This window comes from Podarcis liolepis (genome assembly GCF_965112155.1).
Source record: "Podarcis liolepis genome assembly, chromosome: 15".
NCBI lineage: Eukaryota > Metazoa > Chordata > Lepidosauria > Squamata > Lacertidae > Podarcis > Podarcis liolepis.
In genome coordinates this window covers 2,612,876-2,636,299 of record NC_139566.1, presented here as the reverse complement: position 1 = coordinate 2,636,299, position 23,424 = coordinate 2,612,876, and the positions used below count along the sequence as shown (strand labels likewise).

The 23,424-nt window shown below is 47.4% G+C and overlaps 1 protein-coding gene across 1 annotated transcript; it reads right to left on the bottom strand.

Moving 5' to 3' along the window:
- Positions 1-10,973: 10,973 nt before the first annotated feature.
- Positions 10,974-19,460, bottom strand: S100A11 (S100 calcium binding protein A11). The gene is made up of 3 exons (XM_083477454.1): positions 19,231-19,460; positions 12,827-12,985; positions 10,974-11,308 (listed from the first exon to the last, which is right to left on the bottom strand). The coding sequence occupies exons 1-3, from the start codon at positions 19,231-19,233 to the stop codon at positions 11,141-11,143; spliced, it is 330 nt and encodes a 109-aa protein (XP_083333580.1). The 5' UTR covers positions 19,234-19,460; the 3' UTR covers positions 10,974-11,140.
- Between the last annotated feature and the right edge of the window lie 3,964 nt (positions 19,461-23,424).

Here is a 23,424-nt window from a genome sequence, read left to right as displayed (position 1 = left end):
AAACAATATATAATGAAATGAAAAAAATGCTCAGATATTCATTTAGGAAAACACTAGAAGGTTTATCTATTGGGAATAGTACCAGGAAGCCTAAAGGAAGAAGACAAGACGTTATATTTGTATGCAACGGTAGCCGCAAGGCTATTGATTGCGAAAAATTGGAAAAGTGGTATTATACCAACAAAAATAGAGTGGCTTGCCAAATTATTGGAGTACTACAATATATCCAAAACAATGGGAGAAATTGGAAGGATCTCAAAAGAGAAGATAGACAGGGAATGGAAGGCGTTTAAAGGATGCTTGCAAAACCATATCGAAAAATCAGAACTCCTATTAGAATAAACAAGTTCTGTTTTAAATACTGAAATACTAAATAAGATGGATAACAATGTGTAATAGAAAAAGAAGCATGAAATTAGGTTAAAGATGTGTGAAAGAAAGTAATAGAAGTGGAAAGAAATTGCAATTCAGTAGACTGGAAGTCTAACACAAAGGTGGGGTGAGGGGTGGTGGATGGTGATGGGAAAAGGAATTATCTGTGGGATTGAGTGTAGGTATGTTTGAACATTTTAAAGGATTATAGAAAATGTATGTTTCTATGCTTGTATATTTGCAATATGTGTGTATTAATGCTGAATTATTTTAACAATAAAAACTTAAAAATTATTATTACAGTGGTACCTCGCAAGACGAACGCCTCGCAAGACGGAAAACCCGCTAGACGAAAGGGTTTTCTGTTTTGGAGGCGCTTCGCAAGACGAATTTCCCTATGGGCTTGCTTCGCAAGTCGACAGCCCATAGGGAAATATCCGGGACAGCGGGGAAGCGCAGTGCGTCTTCCCCACTGTCCTTGGACCTCCTCCGAAGCCGGGCGGTGGGGCGGGAACGCCTCCTCCTGCCGCCGCCGGGCTTCGGAACGCTGTTCCGAAGTGGGGAGGGGGGGCGGGAACACCTTCTGAAGGTGGGCAAGGGGCGAAAGACTTTGTCCCCCCTGCCTGCCTTCCCAGGGGCTTTTAAATCGCCCCGGACAGCGGAGAAGTCCTCCGCTGTCCCGGGGCGATTTTAAAATGCCGCCCGCCAGCATTTTAAGATCGCCCGGACAGCGGAGAAGTCCTCTGCTGTCCCGGGGTTTTTTAAAATGCTGGGGGTGGGAAGAAAAGCCCTTGTCCCCCCCCCCAGCCTTCAGAAGAGGTCCGGGGACAGACTGTCCCTGGACCTGGTCTGAAGGCGGTTTCCCTAGGAACGCATTAATTGATTTTCAATGCATTCCTATGGGAAACTGTGCATCGCAAGACGAAAAACTCGCAAGACGAAGAGACTTGCGGAACGAATTAATTTCGTCTTGCGAGGCACCACTGTATTAATAATAATAATAATAATAATAATAATAATAATAATAATTAATTTATTTATATCCCGCCCTCCCCAGCCGAAGCTGGGCTCAGAGCGGCTAACAACAATAAAAGTAACACAGCATTCTAAAATCAATTCAATTCAAAATCAAATTAATGGCATTGGCCATTAATAGCCATTGGGCTAGAGTTCTGTGAGGATTACCAAAGGACTGTGCCTAATTTCTCTAAGGCAGAATCTACACATTTTATTTTTTTTAAAAAAAGCTGTGATTTTTTTTATAAAGGTTTTAAAATATAGATGGAATTTGCCATTAGCTCACCAGCGCCACCTGGTGCCACCTTTGTACAATGCACCTAAAACACACTTAAAATGTTATATTTACAGCTGCCTAACTGAGTCCTCGTTGGAGATGCTGCCCAGAGAACATGTCCCCTGATCTCCTCCCTGTTGAGGAGCAGTTCCTTTATTTGAGTGCATGTACGCTTTCAAAAACTACTGCACCTTCCTGCCCCCCCCCGGGCATTTCTGAGAAAACAAGGAACTTTCAATTGCCAACCTTCAAACTGGTTGCACAATTTTGTGGGTTTTTGCGCGTTCCCTGACGGGAGGATGTTGGCGACACACGGTGTGTAACAACAGAGGGTCGTTGCCTCAGAAAAGTTTCCTTCCTTATAAACAAGACCAGTTGAGATCATGTGGGGTTTTTTTTTGGGGGGGGGGAAGGGTTGCCAGATTTACCTGCATCCTAAGTAAGATCTCAGTAGATCGAGTTGATCTAAGCAGCGCGGTCAAGTTTATAGGGCCACATCCGCCCCATACTTCTTTTTTTTTAAAAAAAAATTAATAATTTCAACATACAAACTATCGAAACCTAACATATTCATTATTTCCCCCCTTCCCCCTCTTCAAACCCTCCCCCCAAGACTTCCCTCAGCTCCTCTCTCTGATTTTTCAGCACATGTTATTCTCTGCATGTTATAAAATTGTACATATCCTTACGTTAACTATCTGTCATGTTATCAACCAATAAATTTGTGTATGTTAATTCAAACCCTGCCAGGGAGTCCAGTTCATTTTGTCGTCTTTTTAGATAATTTGTAAAAAGCTCCCTCGGACATGCAGATGACACAACCTTGATGGCAGAAAGTGAGGAGGAATTAAAGAACCTTTTAATGAGGGTGAAAGAGGAGAGCGCAAAATATGGTCTGAAGCTCAACATCAAAAAAACGAAGATCATGGCCACTGGTCCCATCACCTCCTGGCAAGTAGAAGGGGAAGAAATGGAGGCAGTGAGAGATTTTACTTTCTTGGGCTCCATGATCACTGCAGATGGTGACAGCAGTCACGAAATTAAGAGACGCCTGCTCCTTGGGAGATAAGCAATGACAAACCTAGACTTGCTTAGCTCAGCCTTTCTCAACCTGTGGGTCCCCAGATGTTGTTGAACTACAACTCCCATCACCCCTAGCTAGCAAGGCCAGAGCTCAGGGATGATGGGAGTTGTAGTCCAACAACATCTGGGGACCCAGAGGTTGAGAACCGCTGGCTAGCAACTCTCAGCACCCTTAAGAAACCGCAACTCCCAGGATCCTTTGGGGGAAGTAATGACTATTTAAAGAGGTATCCTAGCACTTTGAGGGCCAGTGGGGTGGGGTGATTAGAGTACTGGATCATGACCTGGGAGAGCAGGGTTCAAATTTCCACTAGGCCATGAGAACCCCCTGGGAGACCTTAATAATAATAATAATTTTTATTTATACCCTGCCAAGACCAGGCTCAGGGCGGCTGACACCAGCTATAAAAACAATTGACTGAAATACAACTTAAAAACAAGATTAAAATACGACATTAAAACCTTGGGCCAGCCACACTCTTTGCTTGGCTTTCATGACTTTCCTTCAGCCAGATCAAGCACTATCTTGTTTGCACAGAGAATTTGCTGCCTCTTTTTTCTGTTTGATTAAGAACCGCTTCCGTTTACGGCTGCTTTAAGTGTGCTTTAAATAAATACACTAAACCTGGACTTTAAACAAATACCTACTAAAACTAAACAAAGGCACCCAAACTGGCGGGCCTAGATATTTTTCCGCGTCCGGCTTTTGCAGCCTCTACTTCCAGCAGGAGGTGATATTCTGGCTGGGTTGCAACCGTGTGGATCTCACTTGGTGGTTCCTGCATCCTGGCTTGGCAGAGGTGGGTATCTGCTGGAGGGAAGATTTGCCAGGCCCTTGGAATAAAGGAGGCTGATTCTTCCAGCTGCCGGCCAGATTGTTGTTGTTGTTTAGTCGTTTAGTCGTGTCCGACTCTTTGTGACCCCCTGGACCAGAGCATGCCAGGCCCTCCTGTCTTCCACTGCCTCTCACGGTTTGGTCAAATTCATGCTGGTAGCTTCGAGAGCACTGTCCAACCATCTCATCCTCTGTCGTCCCCTTCTCCTTGTGCCCTCCATCTTTTCCAGGGAGTCTTCTCTTCTCATGAGGTGGCCAAAGTCTTGGAGCCTCAGCTTCAGGATCTGTCCTTCCAACGAGCACTCAGGGCTGATTTCCTTCAGAATGGAGAGGTTTGATCTTCTTGCAGTCCATGGGACTCTCCAGAGTCTCCTCCAGCACCACAATTCAAAAGCATCCATTCTTCGGCGATCAGCCTTCTTTATGGTCCAGCTCTCACTTCCATACATCACTACTGGGAGAACCATAGCTTTTACTATACGGACCTTTGTTGGCAAGGTGATGTCTCTGCATTTTTAAGATGCTGTCTAGGTTTGTCATTGCTTTTCTCCCAAGAAGCAGGCGTCTTTTAATTTCGTGGCTGCTGTCTGCAGTGATCATGGAGCCCAAGAAAGTAAAATCTCTCACTGCCTCCAGAGCAGCTGTTATTCAGCAGCAATAACAAGGCACTCATCCTGCACGGGGCATGGACCACCCGCTTGGCAATGAATCCCACCGGAGTCAGTGTGGGCTTCAGCAGAAGTTTGTGAAACATTGGCCACCTTCACACCAAATGTTTAGAGCACTGTGATACCACTTTATTATTATTTTTCATTTTTTTTATTGATTTTCCAAAATTATAACAAACATAACAACAAACAAGAAAAACATTACAATATCAAAGAACAAACAAAAAATTATCCTAACTGTTATTGTCCCACTTTTGTTATCATTGTTGGGTGACTTCCTCAAATCCCCCTAGCTGAGTTTCCATATAGCTCATTGTAGCAGTTTTCCAACACTATTTTCATATAAGATTTACTCGTTCAATTAACTCTGTCTTTTCATTTTGACTTCTAACCATAGTATTATACAATTTCACATATTTAAATCCTAGGCCAATCTGTTACTCACAAGTAATTCTATTTAAGTTATCTTAACATATTTAACTAAATAGTCTTTAAATTTCTTCCATTCCTCTTGATACTCCTCCTCCCTCTGGTCCCGGACTCTTCCTCCTCTTTCTGATCGCAGATCCTTCCAGTCAGGTCGGCTAGCTCCCAAAAGTCCATCATCTTCATCTGCCATTCCTCCACTGTTGGTACTTCTTGTAATTTCCAGGTTTTGGCCAGCAAAATTCTAGCTGCAGTTGTGGCATACAAAAACAACCTGACATCTTTCTTGATACCACTTCAAGCAGTTATGGCTTCTCCCCAAGAATTCTGGGATCTGTAGTTTAAGGGTGCTGAGAGCTGTTAGGACAGTGATGGCCAAACTTGGCCCTCCAACTGTTTCGGGACTACAATTCCCATCATCCCTGACCACTGGTCCTGTCAGCTAGGGGTGATGGGAGTTGTAGTCCCAAAACAGCCAGAGGGCCAAGTTTGGTCATCACTGTGTTAGGAGACACCCCCCCATTCCCCTCGCACAACTACAATTCCCAGAGTTCCAAAATTATTACAAATTATATATATATATATATATGCAGGTTTTGGTGTCTTCGGGTGTCTTCCCGTGTAAGAGTTGGGGTGTCTAGGCGACGTTTCGACGAGGTCTCACTCGTCATCTTCAGGCTGGTGCTTTCGGCTTCTTGTTACTGGAACAGAGCAGGATCTCAGTGTTTGAGTTCCTATAAATACTGTTGAGGGGGTGTGGTGTATAGCCTCCAACGTTCTGGGCAGAGAGGAAGTTCCCAGGTTAGTGTGCCTTTTCTTCTTTTGTTCCTTAATTACTTGAGGGATATCTTGAGTGATTTATTGAGTGATATTCTGAGTACCACTTAGGTGGGTCATTAAGTGTGGATTAGTTGCTAAAGCTTTCGTGTCTTGACCTCTTGAGCTTGTGAAGAGTTTTTCTGAGAAGATGGCTGTACTGCACTTAGTTGTGCTCTGGCTTGGCTTCGTGTATAGGGGCGAGCTGTGGTTTTGTGCCCTGTGTCAGCCAGATCTGTGTAGGGATTGCAGGGGGGTGCAGCATCCGGAGGTGCCACTATGGTTTGGCTACTGGATGGTGTCTGTAATTTATCTGTGGAGAGGGTCTGGGTTTGGGTCTGGTGTGGTTGATTGGTGATGGCGTTCTGTGTGCCTCTGGTTCTGGTGTCGGTTTTTGTGGGGAGGGCTAATTTCCAGATGTCTGGCAGGCGGGACGTGTCGTCACGCTTGTTCATGTTGTGAGGGTGTTTCTCTATCTCGATGGCTTCCATGATTATTCTCTTGTGGTGATGTTCCATGTTAAAGAGCAATTTGGAATCTGCAAAATTAATTTCGTGTCCTGTTTCTTTCATGTGTTGGAAAAGAGAGGAAGTTTTTTCTTCTTTTTTGACGGCATTCTTGTGTTCTGCGATACGTGCATTTATTCGTCTGTTTGTTTGTCCAATGTACGTGGCTGGGCAGACTTTGCAGGGTATTTCATAGACCCCTTGGTTTTCCAACTGGATTTTATCTTTGGGGTTTCTGAGGATATTGGCTATTTTTTGGTTGGTGCAAAAGGCTGTTTTGATATTGTGTTTATGGAGGATTTTGCTAATTTTATCTGTAGTGCCCTTGATATAAGGAAGGAGGGCCATGCCATTGTTTTCTTCTGTGTCTTGGTTTTTGGGGGGTGTTTCTTTTTGGATTAGCTTCGTAACCCTGTTTTGCTGGTATCCATTGGCGATTAACACATTTGAGAGATTCTGTAACTCAGTTGTCAGTTGACCCACCTAAGTGGTACTCAGAATATCACTCAAGAAATCACTCAAGATATCCCTCAAGTAATTAAGGAACAAAAGAAGAAAAGGCACACTAACCTGGGAACTTCCTCTCTGCCCAGAACGTTGGAGGCTATACACCACACCCCCTCAACAGTATTTATAGGAACTCAAACACTGAGATCCTGCTCTGTTCCAGTAACAAGAAGCCGAAAGCACCAGCCTGAAGATGACGAGTGAGACCTCGTCGAAACGTCGCCTAGACACCCCAACTCTTACACGGGAAGACACCCGAAGACACCAAAACCTGCATTCCTGTACCCGTGAAAATCTACGAAAGCATATATATATATATATATATATATATATATATATATATATATATGACCTTAATTATTTAAAAAGGTAAAGGGACCCCTAACCATTAGGTCCAGTCATGGCTGACTCTGGGGTTGCGGTGCTCATCTCGCTTTATTGGCCGAGGGAGCCAGCTTCCGGGTCATGTGGCCAGCATGACTAAGCCGCTTCTGGAGAACCAGAGCAGTGCACAGAAGCGCCATTTAGCTTCCCGCCGGAGTGGTACCTATTTATCTGCTTGCACTTTGTGCTTTCGAACTGCTAGGTTGGCAGGAACTGGGACCAAGCAACGGGAGCTCACCCTGTCGATGGGATTCGAACCGCTGACCTTCTGATCAGCAAGTCCTAGGCTCTGTGGTTTAACCCACAGCGCCACCCACGTCCCTTGCGCCACCCGCGTCCCTTGCGCCACCCGCGTCCCTGAATTTTTTATTTCACCTGAAATGCAGTTCACGCCCTGTGACTCTAAAACTCTACAGAGTGCCATGGATTCTCTCAGCGGCCCTTGGGAGTTGTCCTTTTGCAAAGGAGCCCAGCATTCCCTATGAATGGGTCAGTCCCATCGCTCTGGACCGCAATCTCCCTAAATCCCCGGAGGCTGGGTAGAGGAGAGTCAGCCGGACTGTGTGTGTTAGATCAGATTAGGCAGGAATGCAAATGGCACTGAAGAATTTGGCCTTCCGCCACAGAGAGCTTTGGCTGGCTGATTCGTAGGCATGGCAGCGCCCCCCAGTGGCTAACCTGCGCACCAAACGTTTCAGGGTGGCCGATACGGTTGGAGCAAGCCTTCTTTGCAGCACCTGAAATCTTGCTTCAAATTTTGCCTGCACCTATTTTTTGCCGCAAGGGACCGCAGAATGTTCCCTCTAAACCAGTGGTTCTCAACCTGTGGGTCCCCAAATGTTGTTGGACTACAACTCCCATCATCCCTGAGCTCTGGCCTTGCTAGCTAGGGGTGATGGGAGTTGTAGTTCAACAACATCTGGGGACCCACAGGTTGAGAAAGGCTGCTCTATAATGACCACATAGAAGATGTTCTGGAACTTTTTTCCTAACTGGTACAGTGGTACCTCGGTTTTCAAACGTAATCCGTTCCGGAAGACCATTCAATTTCTGAAATGTTCAAAAACTGAAGCATTTACTTCTGGAAAACTCAATACAGCAGCCACGTGGTACATTTAACTTCTGAAAAGCATTCAAAAACACAACAAGTTACTTCTGGGGTTTCGGCATTCGAAAACTGAAAGGTCCGACTTCTGAGACGTTCAAAAACCGAGGTACCACTGTAGTACGAAAGGGTAAGCGCACTTGGTCTTTGAAAAAGCATTTGACAAAGCATCTCACCAAAGATTCCTGATTAAACTGGGAATAAGAGGAGAGGGCCTCTTGCGGATCAGGAATTGGTTAGGTGGCAGGAAGCAGAGAGGAGTAAAATAAGTGCACAGTTCTCTGTATGTAAAGGGACCCCTGACCATTAGGTCCAGTCGTAGCCGACTCTGGGGTTGCGGCGCTCATCTCACTTTATTGGCCGAGGGAGCCAGCGTACAGCTTCCGGGTCATGTGGCCAGCATGACTAAGCCACTTCTGGTGAACCAGAGTAGCGCACGGAAACGCCGTTTACCTTCCCACTGGAGCGGTACCTATTTATCTACTTGCACTTTGAGGTGCTTTCGAACTGCTAGGTTGGCAGGTGCAGGGACCGAGCAACAGGAGCTCACCCCGTTGTGGGGATTCGAACCGCTGAGCTTCTGATCAGCAAGCCCAAGTGGCTCAGTGGTTTAGACCATAGCACCACTTGTGTCCCTTAATTAAATCCATAGGTAAAGGTAAAGGGACTCCTGACCATTAGGTCCAGTTGTGGCCGACTCTGGGGTTCCTGCGCTCATCTCGCTTTACTGGCCAAGGGAGCCGGCGTACAGCTTCCGGGTCATGTGGCCAGCATGACTAAGCCGCTTCTGGCGAACCAGAGCAGCGCACGGAAACGCTGTTTACCTTCCTGCTGGAATGGTACCTATTTATCTACTTGCACTTTGACGTGCTTTCAAACTGCTAGGTCGGCAGGAGCAGGGACCGAGCAACAGGAGTTCACCCCGTTGTGGGGATTTGAACTACCGACCTTCCGATCGGCAAGTCCTAGGCTCTGTGGTTTAACCCACAGCGCCACCTGCGTCCAAAGATGGAGGTCCCCCATGGATCAGTATTGGGACTTGCGTGTCACTGTGCACATATTTGCAAAGCATTTTGAGGATGAAATCACTTCCACCCGCCAGGACCTTGGCTGCGATCCAGAGATAGGGGTGAGCAGTGAGGTGGCTGTGTTTGCTAATGAGATTAAATAGCTATGGGTCTTTTAAATACTGTACAAAGAGATTGTGAAGAGCTCCAAAAGGACTTCTCTAAGCTGAGTGGAAGGGCAGTAAAATGGCAAATGCAATTTAGTGCAAAGAAGTGTAAAGTGGGGAAGGAAATATTAATTTCACAAATGCACTCAGGAGTTCTGAAATTTGTGGCAATGAGACCTTGGCGGCATCATGAACAGGTCAAGGAAAATGCCAACCCACCCATGAAAATGGCGAATCCCACACTGGCCACCGTTAGGAAAGGAATTGGAAATAAAATGGCCGATATCATAATGCTGTTATGCAAATCTGTGATGCCGTTGCGTTTGGAATACGGTGTGTGGTTCTTGTCAGCTCAGAAAGGATATTGGAGAGATGGAAAAGGGGTGAGCAAAATGATCAAGTGGTGTCCAAACTTTTTTTCAAAGAGGGCCAGATTTGATGAAGTGAAGGGCTGTGGGGGCCGACCAAAGTTGTTGACCTTTTTGAATGATTTTACCCCACAGTTCAGCTTTTTTAAGGATTGAAGTTGTTGAGCTATTTTTAGGATTGAAGTTGTTAAGGTTTTTGTTTTTTATGATTTTACCCCAGGAAATAAATAAAGTGCCACAGGGGCCAGATTAAACCGACCGGCAGGCCGGATTAGGCCACTGGAACGGACTGTGGACATGCCTGGCAGAGGAACTCACCTAGGAGGAATGATTACAGCATTTGGGACTTTTTATCACCTTGGGACTTTTTATCACCTTTGTGCTCGAAGGATCTCCCCTGCCAGGAATGTTTTGCTGCCTCTGCAAAGGAGAAGGTGGTTTGTGGCCTCCCGCTCCCCATTCAGCACCCAGAAACCAACTGGGTTGGCGGTTATCGGACGCTGCCAGTGGGGCAGTTTCTACCACCTCACATGAGGTCAGCATGCCAGCTTTTAGGGGGCTCAGGGCGGGCTTCCCAGTACACAGAACTCTGCAGTGTTGGCTGGTGCCCATTGCAACTGGTCAGTCGTCTTTCCCATTGGTGTTACTGGTGCGTTGCGCCAGGGCGCCAGCCTCTCAGGGGCGCCCTAGCGAGTGGGGGAGCTGTGTGGCTTTGCCAGCAGCCTCCCCTTTCTCTGCATGCCCACCAGATGTGCCCTGCCAACTGTATGGCTGGCGGATGCGCAGCTTCCCTCCCAAGCCTCTGCATCTGCTAAAGATGGCCCTGATCCCGGTTGTCGTCCTCCTCCTGCTTCCTGGTGAAAGGCGATGTGCAGCCTTCCTGGGCTGCCTTCTCATGCGCCCCGACACTGGAGAGCATATCCGCCAGCTTGATCCTGCTTGATCGCTGCCACCACGCCGGGGATCGGGACGGTGGGGGAGGCAGAGGACATTTCCCACTGCCCCCTCTCTTGTTTTGGAGTTGCTGGGGAGGGGCATCGGAGGGATCTTTGCACCATGGCGCTGGATATGCTTAAGACTGCCCTGTAACTGGTAGAGCGGAAACAGGGCCAGATTTAGGTTTGATGAGGCCCCGAGCTCCTGCAGGTAATGGGGCCCTTTCTATTTCCAGCTGTCCTTTGTCAACAACAAATTGTCGCTGTTTTTGTTGTTGAATATATGCTATATGGCATTTTATAGACCTAATAGCAGTTCGAAAGCATGTCAAAGTGCAAGTAGATAAATAGGTAAAGGACTATAGAGTCTTATTTTTTAATTGTTAAAAAAAGGGGAAAGCTCAGAATTTGGGGGCAGGGGCCTCACATGGCTAAGTCCTCTGGCAAGAGTGCAGTCAAATGTTTCCTACCGGGTGCTTTGTACAGAAAATAACGAGACCTTTGTGTTTAACCCATCCGTTTTATTGAGAAAAAAATATACATATGAAGAGAGGGTCGCTCGCTTTTCCGTGTCGGATGTGTTTTGGTGACTCACAGAAGTGCTAGATTTTGGAATGTTTGGGAAGACGTTGGTCTTGGCTCAGAAAGGCCAAGAAATTGGGGTGTTTCATGGTTTTGGGGGGACACCAGCTGTGGGGGATGCCAGCACCTGGCTGTGGCAGGCCTGGGCCAAGCCCCCAATGAGGTTCAAGAACTCGCCAAAGTCCAGCTGTCCATCGTTGTTCATGTCAAGCTTCTTCATCATGCGATCGAGGACGCCCGGGTCTTTCTGATTCTGAAAGGCAGGGAGGAGTTTTGGATGAGGATTCACTCTGCATAAGGCTATACAACACACACACACAACACACACACACCATACATTGAAAGCACCACGATGCCACAATAAACAGTCATGGCTTCCCCCAAAGAATCCTGGGAGTTGTAGTTTGTTATGGGTGCTGAGAGTTGTTAAAGGTAAAGGGACCCCTGACCATTAGGTCCAGTCGTGACCGACTCTGGGGTTGCGGCGCTCATCTCGCTTTACTGGCCGAGGGAGCCGGCGTACAGCTTCCGGGTCATGTGGCCAGCATGACTAAGCCGCTTCTGGTGAACCAGAGCAGCGCACGGAAACGCCGTTTACCTTCCCGCAGGAGTGGTACCTATTTATCTACTTGCACTGGTGTGCTTTTGAACTGCCAGGTTGGCAGGAGCAGGGACCGAGCAACGGGAGCTCACCCTGTCGCGGGGATTCGAACCGCCGACCTTCTGATCGGCAAGTCCTAAGCTCTGTGGTTTAACCCACAGCGCCACCCACGTCCCTGAGAGTTGTTAGGAGACTTCAATTCCCCTCCCGGAGCTACAATTCCCAGAGTTCGCCCGTGAAGAGGGACTGATTGTTTAACCCAGTGGTGTCCAATCTTTTGATGGTGAAGAGCCATAACGACCAGCCAAAAGGCCTACCAAAGTTTTGTTGACCTTTTTTTAGGATTGAAGTTGTTGAGGTTTTTTTTAGGGTTTTACCCCAGGATATAAATTGCTGCAAGGGCCAGATTAAATTGACCAGTGGGCCGGATTAGGCCCCCAAAACGGACTTTGGACATGCCTGGTTTAACCACTCTGGGAATTTCATAGTCTGGGAGTAGAAATGCCCTCTGTGTTCTGCCCCTTTCTTGAGCAATATAATCTGAGTTCCAGAGTGTTCCTACATCCTCCGTCTAAGTTTAAATTTATATATTTTTAAACTGTTGCTATATCTGTATTGTCCCTGTTATACCTAATTGCAAATTCAAATGTATCACTATCGTGTTTTATGACTCCCTTGATATTGTATGTGGGCTGGAACTGGTCTAGGACTGAAATGATAAAATTCATTCATTCATCCTCAGTTATCTTTGGTGTGTGTCCCCTGATTTCTTGGATTCCTTCTCGACCTTCCCTCCCTCTCTGGCTCCTTGTCTCTACGCTGGTCTGTTTCCACTTTCTCGCTGTGGGAAAGCTGAAGAAAGATCTGGAGGTCCATTGGTTTATAGTTTTGACACCTTCCCAGACCATGGATGCTGGTAGGCTGGAAGAAAGGGAGCTCAGCAGTAGGTGGCGCCAGAGTGCCGACGGCAGACAAATTCTAGTTTTGTTCCCACCCTCCTCCCTGTTCAGTCCTAGAAGGGGTCAACGCTGAGACTGAGGAGGAGGAAACTATAGCTAGCCCCACCCGCTGGGCTGTTCAGAAGTCAGAAGGCAGGGAGGTTGGTGGGGCAAGGCCCCATTTGCCCAAGGAGACCAACCTTCTCTGCTCCAGAACCTTTGGAAACCATACCTTGCTGAAACTCGCCAGCTCGGTGTTCATGAAGGTCAGGAACTCCCTTTTGGACAAGGTACAGGCGTTGCCATCCCGGCCAGCGTAGCGCTGGAAAACGGCGAGGAGCGATTCGATGCAGCGCTCTGTTTCCGTGGGACCGACGGGGTACTTGGACGACTGGAGGAACGAGAGAGCGATTTGTTTTGTTTCGTTTTTTTAAGAGGAGAATAATACTTTATTTAGAATTCAACAGTAACAAAGGAAAACACCACAGTATTTGTTACATCAATTCATTACAATTCACCAATTTTAACAATATATACGGTAAATAGCAATAGAAAAATTACACAACATCACTTTCGACTTACTGAAGTTTTCATATTACACTTTTATGGTTGAAAAAATTAAAGGATTTCAGTAGGAAGCTATGGGCCATGTGCTGATCAGAAACGAAACAGGAGCTTAATTTTTTTTATGAATACAGTGGTACCTGTTACAGGGAACCAGGCAGAGGGCCTTCTTGGTGGTGGCTCCCGCCCTGTGGAACGCCCTCCCACCAGATGTCAAAGAGAACAACAACTACCAGGCTTTTAGAAGACATCTGAAGGCAGCCCTGTTTAGGGAAGCTTTTAATGTTTGATGTATCATAGTATTTTAATATTCTTTTGGAAGCCGCCCAGAGTGGCTGGGGAAACCCAGCCAGATGGGCGGGGTATAAATAAAAAATTATTATTATTATTATTATTATTATTATACCTCTGGTTGCGAGCGGGATCCATTCCTGAGCCCCGTTTGCAACCAGAGCAGAACGCAACCTACGTCTGCAGGTCGCGATTTACAGCTTCTGCGCATGACGTCATTTTGTGCATCTGCACATGCATGAGCGGCGAAACCCTAAAGTAACCTGTTCTGTTACTTCCGGGTTTCTGCGAGACGCAACCTGAAAACGCGCAAACTGAAGCGTCTTTAACCCGAGGTATGACTGTAGTTGCATGTTAATCAGTGAATACTATATTTAGCTGTAAGACACAGAACCAGAAGTATTTTTAAAAATCTTTTCCCCTTTTCTTTTCTTTTTCTTTTCTCTTTTTCCTTTCTTTTGCTCTTTTTCCTTGTTAGATTAGATTTTTAAAGTATTTCTTTTATTCTCATGTACAGTGGTACCTTGGTTCTGGAACTTAATCCGTTCTGGGAGTTTGTTCAACTCCCAAAACCGTTAGAAAATGAAGGTGCGGCTTCCTATTTGCTGCAGGAGCTTCCTGCAGCCAATAGGAGGCTGCGTTGGACATTCAGCTTCCAAAAAATGTTCGCAAACTGGAACACTCACTTTGCGGCGTCCAGGAGCTGATCTATTCGGGAGCCAAGCCGTTTGACAACCGAGGTTCCATTGTATTATAAAAAAATACTTCGTATTGGGTATCAATCTCTCTGTGTGTACAATTTTGCAGCTGCAAATGGTATTGAAAACAGGTTTGCAGATAACCACCCTGATATTGTTATCTTTAATGCATAATAAAAGGAACATCTGGAAGCAGCTCACCTCCTTAAAATCTGTGTTTGTTGCACTGGATTCGAATCATTTGTAAATCTGAAATTGTTTTAATGAAGAACATCAGAAGACTAGGCCAATGGCCTGCCTTGTCTAGCATTCTGTCCTTGCCGTGGCCGCATACCCTCGAGAACATAGGACTCTGGATCAGGGGTTGGCAACGTGCGGCCCATAGGCTGGATGCGGCCCACAAAGACCGTTTTACTGGCCCATGAGCCGCCCCTGAACTGAGCTGCCTGCTAAACCGGTGCGGGTTCTCAACGAGTGGCGCTGTAAATTGCATCTGTGCACGCGCAGATATTGGAAATTGCGCCTGCGCATATCCAGACGCCGAAAATTGCTTCTGTGCAGGTGTGATTTCCAGTGTCTGGGCATGTGCAGATGCAATTTCCGGTGCCGTGGACATGTGCAGACGTGATTTCCGGCATCTGGGCATGTGCAGAAGCAATTTCCAGCTCCATAGACATGTGCAGACGTGGTTTCCAGCGTTGCGCTGTGCCAGTCCGCTCCACGGATGATCTCCGTGGGATCGATCCGGCCCATGGCCGGTAAACCTTGCTGGCCCCTGCTCTAGATAGACTGCCTCTGGACCTGGGGGTTCCAGAAGGACACCGGAAGACCCTGGCTGGATCGGTCTAAAGGGGGGGGGGGATCTAATCCAGCCGGAACCAAGCCCTTTTCCTACCTGATATTCCCAGTAACTAGGAAGCCTTCCTCCTATCAAATAGGACTCTTGGCAGAGCCGGGTTCAGATTCTCACTTGGCCGTCAACCCATCTGTGTCTCTCAGCCTAACCTACTTCACCAGGTTGTTGTGAGGATGAAATGGGGAGGGGGAAGAATTGTGCATGTCCCCCCCTTGAGCTCCTGGGAGGAAAAAGGTGGAACGGGTACGCAGAGAATAAATTTAGACCAAATCCAAAGAAATACAAGGGCCCCTCATTCCGCACCCTCTAGTGGCCTTAAGTGTCCTTACAGCCTCTGAGTGAGTGAGTGAGTGAGAGAGAGAGAGAGAGAGAGAGAGAGAGAGAGAGAGAGAAGCCCTGGGGCAGAGATGGGGTGGGGTGGCATGGGGGGGGGTGTTCATGGGTGATGAGTCATTTTTGGGAGCTGCTCCCGCGCTGACTCTGCCCTGCCAAGAAAGCCTGTGTGAAACGGCCTGTTTGCTCAGAGCAAAGGAATGAGCGGACCGAGTGGGTGGATGGGAAACTTGGGTGGGTCTGGATGAAATTTGAGGGTTGTGTCTGGGGGGGGGGGATTGGAGGGGAGGAGAAGGAGACAAATGATCCCTTGGGCCTCCTTTCCAGCCTAGCCATTTTTTCCCCCCTTGTGTGACAAAAACCTGGAAGGCAGAACATCGGAATCGGCCTTCTACTGAGTCAGGATCTGCCTAGCTCAGTCTTCTCGGCACTGACTGGCAGGTGCTTTCTAGGGTTTCGGGCAGCCCTACTGGGGGTCGAAGCAGGGACCTTCTTGCATGCAAAGCGTCAGCCTTAGATATGCCTCTTCTTCCCCCCAAATTAAAGTAAGATTCTAGTCCTCATGGTTCCAGCTAAAAGGGTTTTGAAGGAGGGGCATTAAAGATGCCCACGTTTTTGGGTTTTTTGCAGGTGATGTAGGAAGCTGCCTTATGCTGAGTGAGGCTACTGGTCCATCTTGCTTGATACTGTCTACACGGGCTGGCAGCATCATTCCAGGGTTCTAGGCAGGGGAGATTCCCAGGTAAATGGGTTTTGAAGGAGGGGCATTAAAGATGCCCAAGTTTTTATTTTTGCAGGGGATGTAGGAAGCTGCCTTATGCTGAGACAGGGCATTGGCCCATCTAGCTTGATACTGTCTACACGGGCTGGCAGCATCATTCCAGGGTTCCAGGCAGGGGAGATTCCCCGCCCTACTTGGGTCCTCTGGCATGCAAGAGAGAGGCTCTATTCCCTGAGCTGTGGAATTTCTGCAGTTACTCATATATGACTTGGGGTGTCGCGAGGAATTGAATAAGGACTCTTCAGTTGTGATTCCTTCCCTTCGAACTCTAAAATTCCACGATTCTTTAAACAGGGGCAATCGAACAGGGGAAAGGGCCATTCCTCGTGGATTCAGAGCTCAAGGTTCCCCGCCAGGTGAAGAACTCTCTCTGTTGGGTTTCTGCCTGTTGGAAGCGCAGTTAGGCTGCGAGGAAGTTGGCAACCCCTCGGATGAGCCACGCAGAGGGCAGAAACAGTTGGCATCATTGGGGGGGTGGGGGGGGAGAGCATGTTTGAAAGGGAAGTATGACGCATAAGCATTTCTTCCTCATTCTTCCAGCCGCTATTGTCTCCTAACCCCCATTCCCCGGAAATGCACGGAGCTAAAATAACACGGCCTTTTTCGGCTGAAAGAGGAAAGCTGCCAACTCTTCCCAGCGCTTCTGTAATCCAATATCCTGGTGGCTCAAGAGAACAGCAGGCTAAGATCACAAGAAGAGCCCTGAATTTGGATCAGGCCCCAAGGGAGCCCATTTGGTCCAGCACCCTGCTTCTGGCAGTGGCCAAATACCCTCTGGGAATCCAGATAGACTGCCTGTGGACCTGGAGGTTCCATAAGAACGTCAGAAAAGCCCAGCTGCCGGATCAGGTCCAAGGAGACCCGCCCAGTCCAGAATCTTGTCCTTGCAGTGGCCAACCCAGCAGGAAGCCTGAATCACAGCAACCCTCCCTACTTGCGAGTCGCAGCAACTGGTATTGAGAGGCTTCCTGACTCTGAAGCAGTGGCGTAGCGTGGGTTGTCAGCACCCGGGGCAAGGCAAGTAATTTGCGCCCCCTAACCCGTGGATTTGCGCCCCCTAACCCTAACCCCCAGATGTTGCGCCGGTGCGGCCGGCCCCCCCTGCACCCCCACGCTACACCACTGCTCTGAAGGTGGAGAGAACATGATTTCAGTTCGGTGCAAAATCGCCACCCCCTTAGGCCTAATAATAATAATAATAATACAAACGTTTGAAAACGTTTGTAGGCTTAAACTGAAATGTTTTGTAATGTGAAAAGAAGGACCTGATTTACATATAAAGAGGTAATTATCATAAAAAAGGAGAAGCTTTAAGGTAAAAAAGTGATTATAGAAATGTGAGAATTTAGCAAAAAATGTTTGGAAGTCAGAAAGAGCGGGGAAGGAAGTCAATGCTCAGTATGAGCAATGTTTTATGTTATAGATTTGTGTAATGAGATGTAATTAAATATGAAAATTCAATAAAAATTATGTGAAATAATAATAATAATAATAATAATAATAATAATAATACATTTTTATTTATACCCCGCTCTCCCCAGCCAAAATCGGGCTCAGAGCGCCTAACATCAAGTGTACAACACATTAACATTAAATTGGGCAATCAATTAAAATACATCTTAAAATCAGATCAGGATCAGAATAAAATCCAATTGGATGGCAACCTGCAGATTAGGGTTAGGAACATTAAATGCTCTTGTTCGGGGCCCAGAAGGAGTCCAGAATAGATCCATGGCATTACCGCGCCCAACGCAACAGCTCTTCTGCTTGCTCAACTCAATTGGGCAATTTTATTTACTTGACTTTTCTTTTCTGTGGGGAAAGACTACAGCAACAGCAGACCACCGAAAGGAGGCTTGGCCTTCTCTGCGTTTTCAGTAGCAACTTGTTCGAGGTAGAAAACTGAAATATGGCACCCTCCCGGCACATGTGCGCCAAAGTAAGAGACGGAGAGCTCAGTGCGCTGGTGTGGGAGATGTTCAACAGGTGAAGCTTTTAACAGCAAGGCGAAACAGCACCGGGGCAGGATGTACCAGTGGAATACCCCCCATTGCACAGATTAAATGGCGGGTTGTCGCCTTCTCCTTCGTGGTAAAGGTGCCCATGCCACGTGGCAGGCAGAAATCCAACAGGCCTTGCTATGCACGCATGCAAGAAAGGAAAGCTTCACCTGTTGAATGGCTGCCAGAGTGGGAATCCTGTTACATGCTGATCCCTCCCTGCCCTGGGATCTGTGACATTTTGCTGGCCTCAAAATGCTCATCGTCCTCTACAGCGCATAGAGGCGCACAAGCTGATGTGCTGTGTGCTATGGGTGTGTGCATGTCTCGAGGTGGCAAATGCAGCCACGCCCTTACCTAGGTCTCCCTTGAGCACAACTGAAACTAGCCGGGAATGGTTCCAGAGGTCTTTTCTTATGAAAATAATGCCAGTTTTTGACCCTGGCTCTGAGTGGTTCTGGTGGGATCCAGCCAGGCCCCCTGTCTGTGGCCTGCAGCCCTTTGAGGCAAGACATGTATCTCAGACATCGGGCATGCCCGCCATGTTTCAAAGGGAGGCGCACCTCTCTCCAGACATCAGAGCATTTCCCCCCAGCTCACCAGAACTCGGTTCCGGCACCTCTCATTGCCATTATAAGAGAATGAGGGAGGTGTTCATGGTGAGATGTAGGCAGCTCATTCTTCTAGAAAAACAGCACTGGCAAACACCATGGCCATGCATGGCTCTCTGGCGCATAGCTATGCACCGCCATGCGCTGCCATGCGCCGCCATGCACCTTCAATCCCCAATTGAAATGTTTGCTGCAGGGAACGTGCGGTATCTTCCATGCGACAAACACGAACGAATGAGGAAAACTAGAATTGGGGCCCGCAGGGCTCAGCCATGCGCCATGCATGTCTTCCAGGAGCTTTGATTGGAGAGGATGAGCTCCCTGCCAAAGCCCTTTCCACTCCCCGCTTTGCCTCCCCACCAAACGGAAACAAACTTTCCGGGCCTGCCGTCTCGTTAGAAAAACTGGACGAGAGTTCTCCCTCCCCTGTTCCTGCGCATCACGGCACATAAATCCCGCTGCCCTCTTGCAAGGAGTGCCAAGCGCCAGGGCGTCAACTTACCATAGTGCTGGTAAGTTGTCAGTCGATAGGACGCAGAGACTTGGCTGGCCGGCCGCTGAGTTGGATAGCTAGCTCTGAGCGAGGGATTTGATGCGCAACCGGTGGCTCTGTGGCCCCTCCCCTCCCGGCCAACGCCCTGCTCCCCCCCTCCCGTTAAAAAGACGGCCTCCCCCTTCCCCTCCTTGCTTGAGCAATTGCTTTGAAATGACAAAGCCAGACTTGCCTGTTTGGAGAGCATACAAGCCCCACCTTCCTTATTCGCTCAGGAATGTGAGACGGAGGCAGGAAAGTTTGTTTCTCTTGGCTTCCCTGTTATCTCTCCACACACACCCTTCCCTCTTTCTGTATATATAAATTTTCTGGTTGCGGCGCTGTGCAGGCAGGCAGGAATCCAACAGGCGAGGCTCCCCTTTTCTCAGAGTCAGGGGAACTCTGAGATTCAGCTTCTCAGCTAAAGCCTCCGTTCAGCTTGATCAAAATATCTTCCAGGTGACCACCTTTAGATATTCAAAGATATCTAGCAGCTGGATCAGACCAAAGGACCCCGATTCACAAATCTACAGGCTGAATAGGTGGCAGGTCAGCCCAGCAGTTTAGAGGCAATGTCAAAGCGACATTGAGACACCATCCCAATCTCTCAGCAGCCCTCAAACTCCAGTTCTAGCTAAGGGCTGGAGAGGATCTAAGGAGACAGGGCTTCAATATTTTGCAGGGGAAAGAGGACATTCCTCTTGAGTAACTGGACTCCTCCTGTCATCAGACCAAGAAGAGTTTCCCCATCGCCACTTGTATTACCCGTTGCCAAAGGCTCTTTGTTGCCTCTGTTGTGTCCATGCATTCTGCAATAGCTAGTTCCTTATTATGTTACAAAAAAAAAAAATGGGCGCTGCAACAAAAAGTTGCAGTATAACCTCTTGCCTATCGGAAGTGCTGGAGGCTTCCAGACAGCCATTCCTTCCAAGCAAGGCTTTCCCCTCTCTCCCCTCTCCTGTTTCCCTCTTCCCATTCCCCCCCTTTTCAACCAGATACCCGACATTCAGGGTCTACTGAGCATCACTGCTTGTGTGGCTTTGTGTGTGTGTGTGTGTGTGTGTGTGTGTGTGTGTGTGTGTGTGTGGAGTGAGGCCTGAGACTGGTGGAGATGGTTCACACTTTTGCTATGCCAGACATGCATCCCCCAGAAGGTTTCATGCGGCGATGCAGCCCTTGGGCTTAAAAATCTTTCCTACCCCACATGAAAAGGGCTGTATCTTCTGAGCCCAATTCTAGGAAAGGGTCTGTGGGGGGTCCCCTATTCTGTGGGGTGGGAGTGACAGGGGGTGAGAAAGCTGGGAATGTGCACTGAGATGCAAAATCCAGCTTCCTGGAAGTAACTGCTGCTGCGCATATATATATATATATATATATATATATATATATATATATATGCTTTCGTAGATTTTCACGGGTACAGGAATGCAGGTTTTGGTGTCTTCGGGTGTCTTCCCGTGTAAGAGTTGGGGTGTCTAGGCGACGTTTCGACGAGGTCTCACTCGTCATCTTCAGGCTGGTGCTTTCGGCTTCTTGTTACTGGAACAGAGCAGGATCTCAGTGTTTGAGTTCCTATAAATACTGTTGAGGGGGTGTGGTGTATAGCCTCCAACGTTCTGGGCAGAGAGGAAGTTCCCAGGTTAGTGTGCCTTTTCTTCTTTTGTTCTTTAATTACTTGAGGGATACCTTGAGTGATTTCTTGAGTGATATTCTGAGTACCACTTAGGTGGGTCATTAAGTGTGGATTAGTTGCTAAAGCTTTCGTGTCTTGACCTCTTGAGCTTGTGAAGAGTTTTTCTGAGAAGATGGCTGTACTGCACTTAGTTGTGCTCTGGCTTGGCTTCGTGTATAGGGGCGAGCTGTGGTTTTGTGCCCTGTGCCAGCCAGATCTGTGTAGGGATTGCAGGGGGGTGCAGCATCCGGAGGTGCCACTATGGTTTGGCTACTGGATGGAGTCTGTAATTTATCTGTGGAGAGGGTCTGGGTTTGGGTCTGGTGTGGTTGATTGGTGATGGCGTTCTGTGTGCCTCTGGTTCTGGTGTCGGTTTTTGTGGGGAGGGCTAATTTCCAGATGTCTGGCAGGCGGGACGTGTCATCACGCTTGTTCATGTTGTGAGGGTGTTTCTCTATCTCGATGGCTTCCATGATTATTCTCTTGTGGTGATGTTCCATGTTAAAGAGCAATTTGGAATCTGCAAAATTAATTTCGTGTCCTGTTTCTTTCATGTGTTGGAAAAGAGAGGAAGTTTTTTCTTCTTTTTTGACGGCATTCTTGTGTTCTGCGATACGTGCATTTATTCGTCTGTTTGTTTGTCCAATGTACGTGGCTGGGCAGACTTTGCAGGGTATTTCATAGACCCCTTGGTTTTCCAACTGGATTTTATCTTTGGGGTTTCTGAGGATATTGGCTATTTTTTGGTTGGTGCAAAAGGCTGTTTTGATATTGTGTTTATGGAGGATTTTGCTAATTTTATCTGTAGTGCCCTTGATATAAGGAAGGAGGGCCATGCCATTGTTTTCTTCTGTGTCTTGGTGCACAATCACACCACCACCCTGCACAAATAAACTCCGTAGCCAAGACTCTCATCTCCAGAACCAAACGCCTGGCTGACAAAGACCACTTGACAACTGAGTTACAGAATCTCTCAAATGTGTTAATCGCCAATGGATACCAGCAAAACAGGGTTACGAAGCTAATCCAAAAAGAAACACCCCCCAAAAACCAAGACACAGAAGAAAACAATGGCATGGCCCTCCTTCCTTATATCAAGGGCACTACAGATAAAATTAGCAAAATCCTCCATAAACACAATATCAAAACAGCCTTTTGCACCAACCAAAAAATAGCCAATATCCTCAGAAACCCCAAAGATAAAATCCAGTTGGAAAACCAAGGGGTCTATGAAATACCCTGCAAAGTCTGCCCAGCCACGTACATTGGACAAACAAACAGACGAATAAATGCACGTATCGCAGAACACAAGAATGCCGTCAAAAAAGAAGAAAAAACTTCCTCTCTTTTCCAACACATGAAAGAAACAGGACACGAAATTAATTTTGCAGATTCCAAATTGCTCTTTAACATGGAACATCACCACAAGAGAATAATCATGGAAGCCATCGAGATAGAGAAACACCCTCACAACATGAACAAGCGTGATGACACGTCCCGCCTGCCAGACATCTGGAAATTAGCCCTCCCCACAAAAACCGACACCAGAACCAGAGGCACACAGAACGCCATCACCAATCAACCACACCAGACCCAAACCCAGACCCTCTCCACAGATAAATTACAGACTCCATCCAGTAGCCAAACCATAGTGGCACCTCCGGATGCTGCACCCCCCTGCAATCCCTACACAGATCTGGCTGGCACAGGGCACAAAACCACAGCTCGCCCCTATACACGAAGCCAAGCCAGAGCACAACTAAGTGCAGTACAGCCATCTTCTCAGAAAAACTCTTCACAAGCTCAAGAGGTCAAGACACGAAAGCTTTAGCAACTAATCCACACTTAATGACCCACCTAAGTGGTACTCAGAATATCACTCAAGAAATCACTCAAGGTATCCCTCAAGTAATTAAAGAACAAAAGAAGAAAAGGCACACTAACCTGGGAACTTCCTCTCTGCCCAGAACGTTGGAGGCTATACACCACACCCCCTCAACAGTATTTATAGGAACTCAAACACTGAGATCCTGCTCTGTTCCAGTAACAAGAAGCCGAAAGCACCAGCCTGAAGATGACGAGTGAGACCTCGTCGAAACGTCGCCTAGACACCCCAACTCTTACACGGGAAGACACCCGAAGACAACAAAACCTGCATATATATATATATATATATATATATATATATATATATATATATATATAATTTCCATTCCTTATCATTGTGAAGCTCAGTGCAATGGCCCATCTATGAGTGTTCCCAGTGTGATGGAATGCACAGACGCACAGACACGGGTTGCATTCCTTTCATGTTGCGAACGGGGCTCCAGAACAGATCCCGTTCGCAACCAGAACCAGGTACCACTGTAGAGGACAATGAAAAAACACATGCTTTAGAGAAGCATTATCCCTATTGCATCGCCAACAGTTAGGTAAAGGTAAAGGCACCCCTGACCATTTGGTCCAGTCAGTGGTGTAGCGTGGGGGGTGCA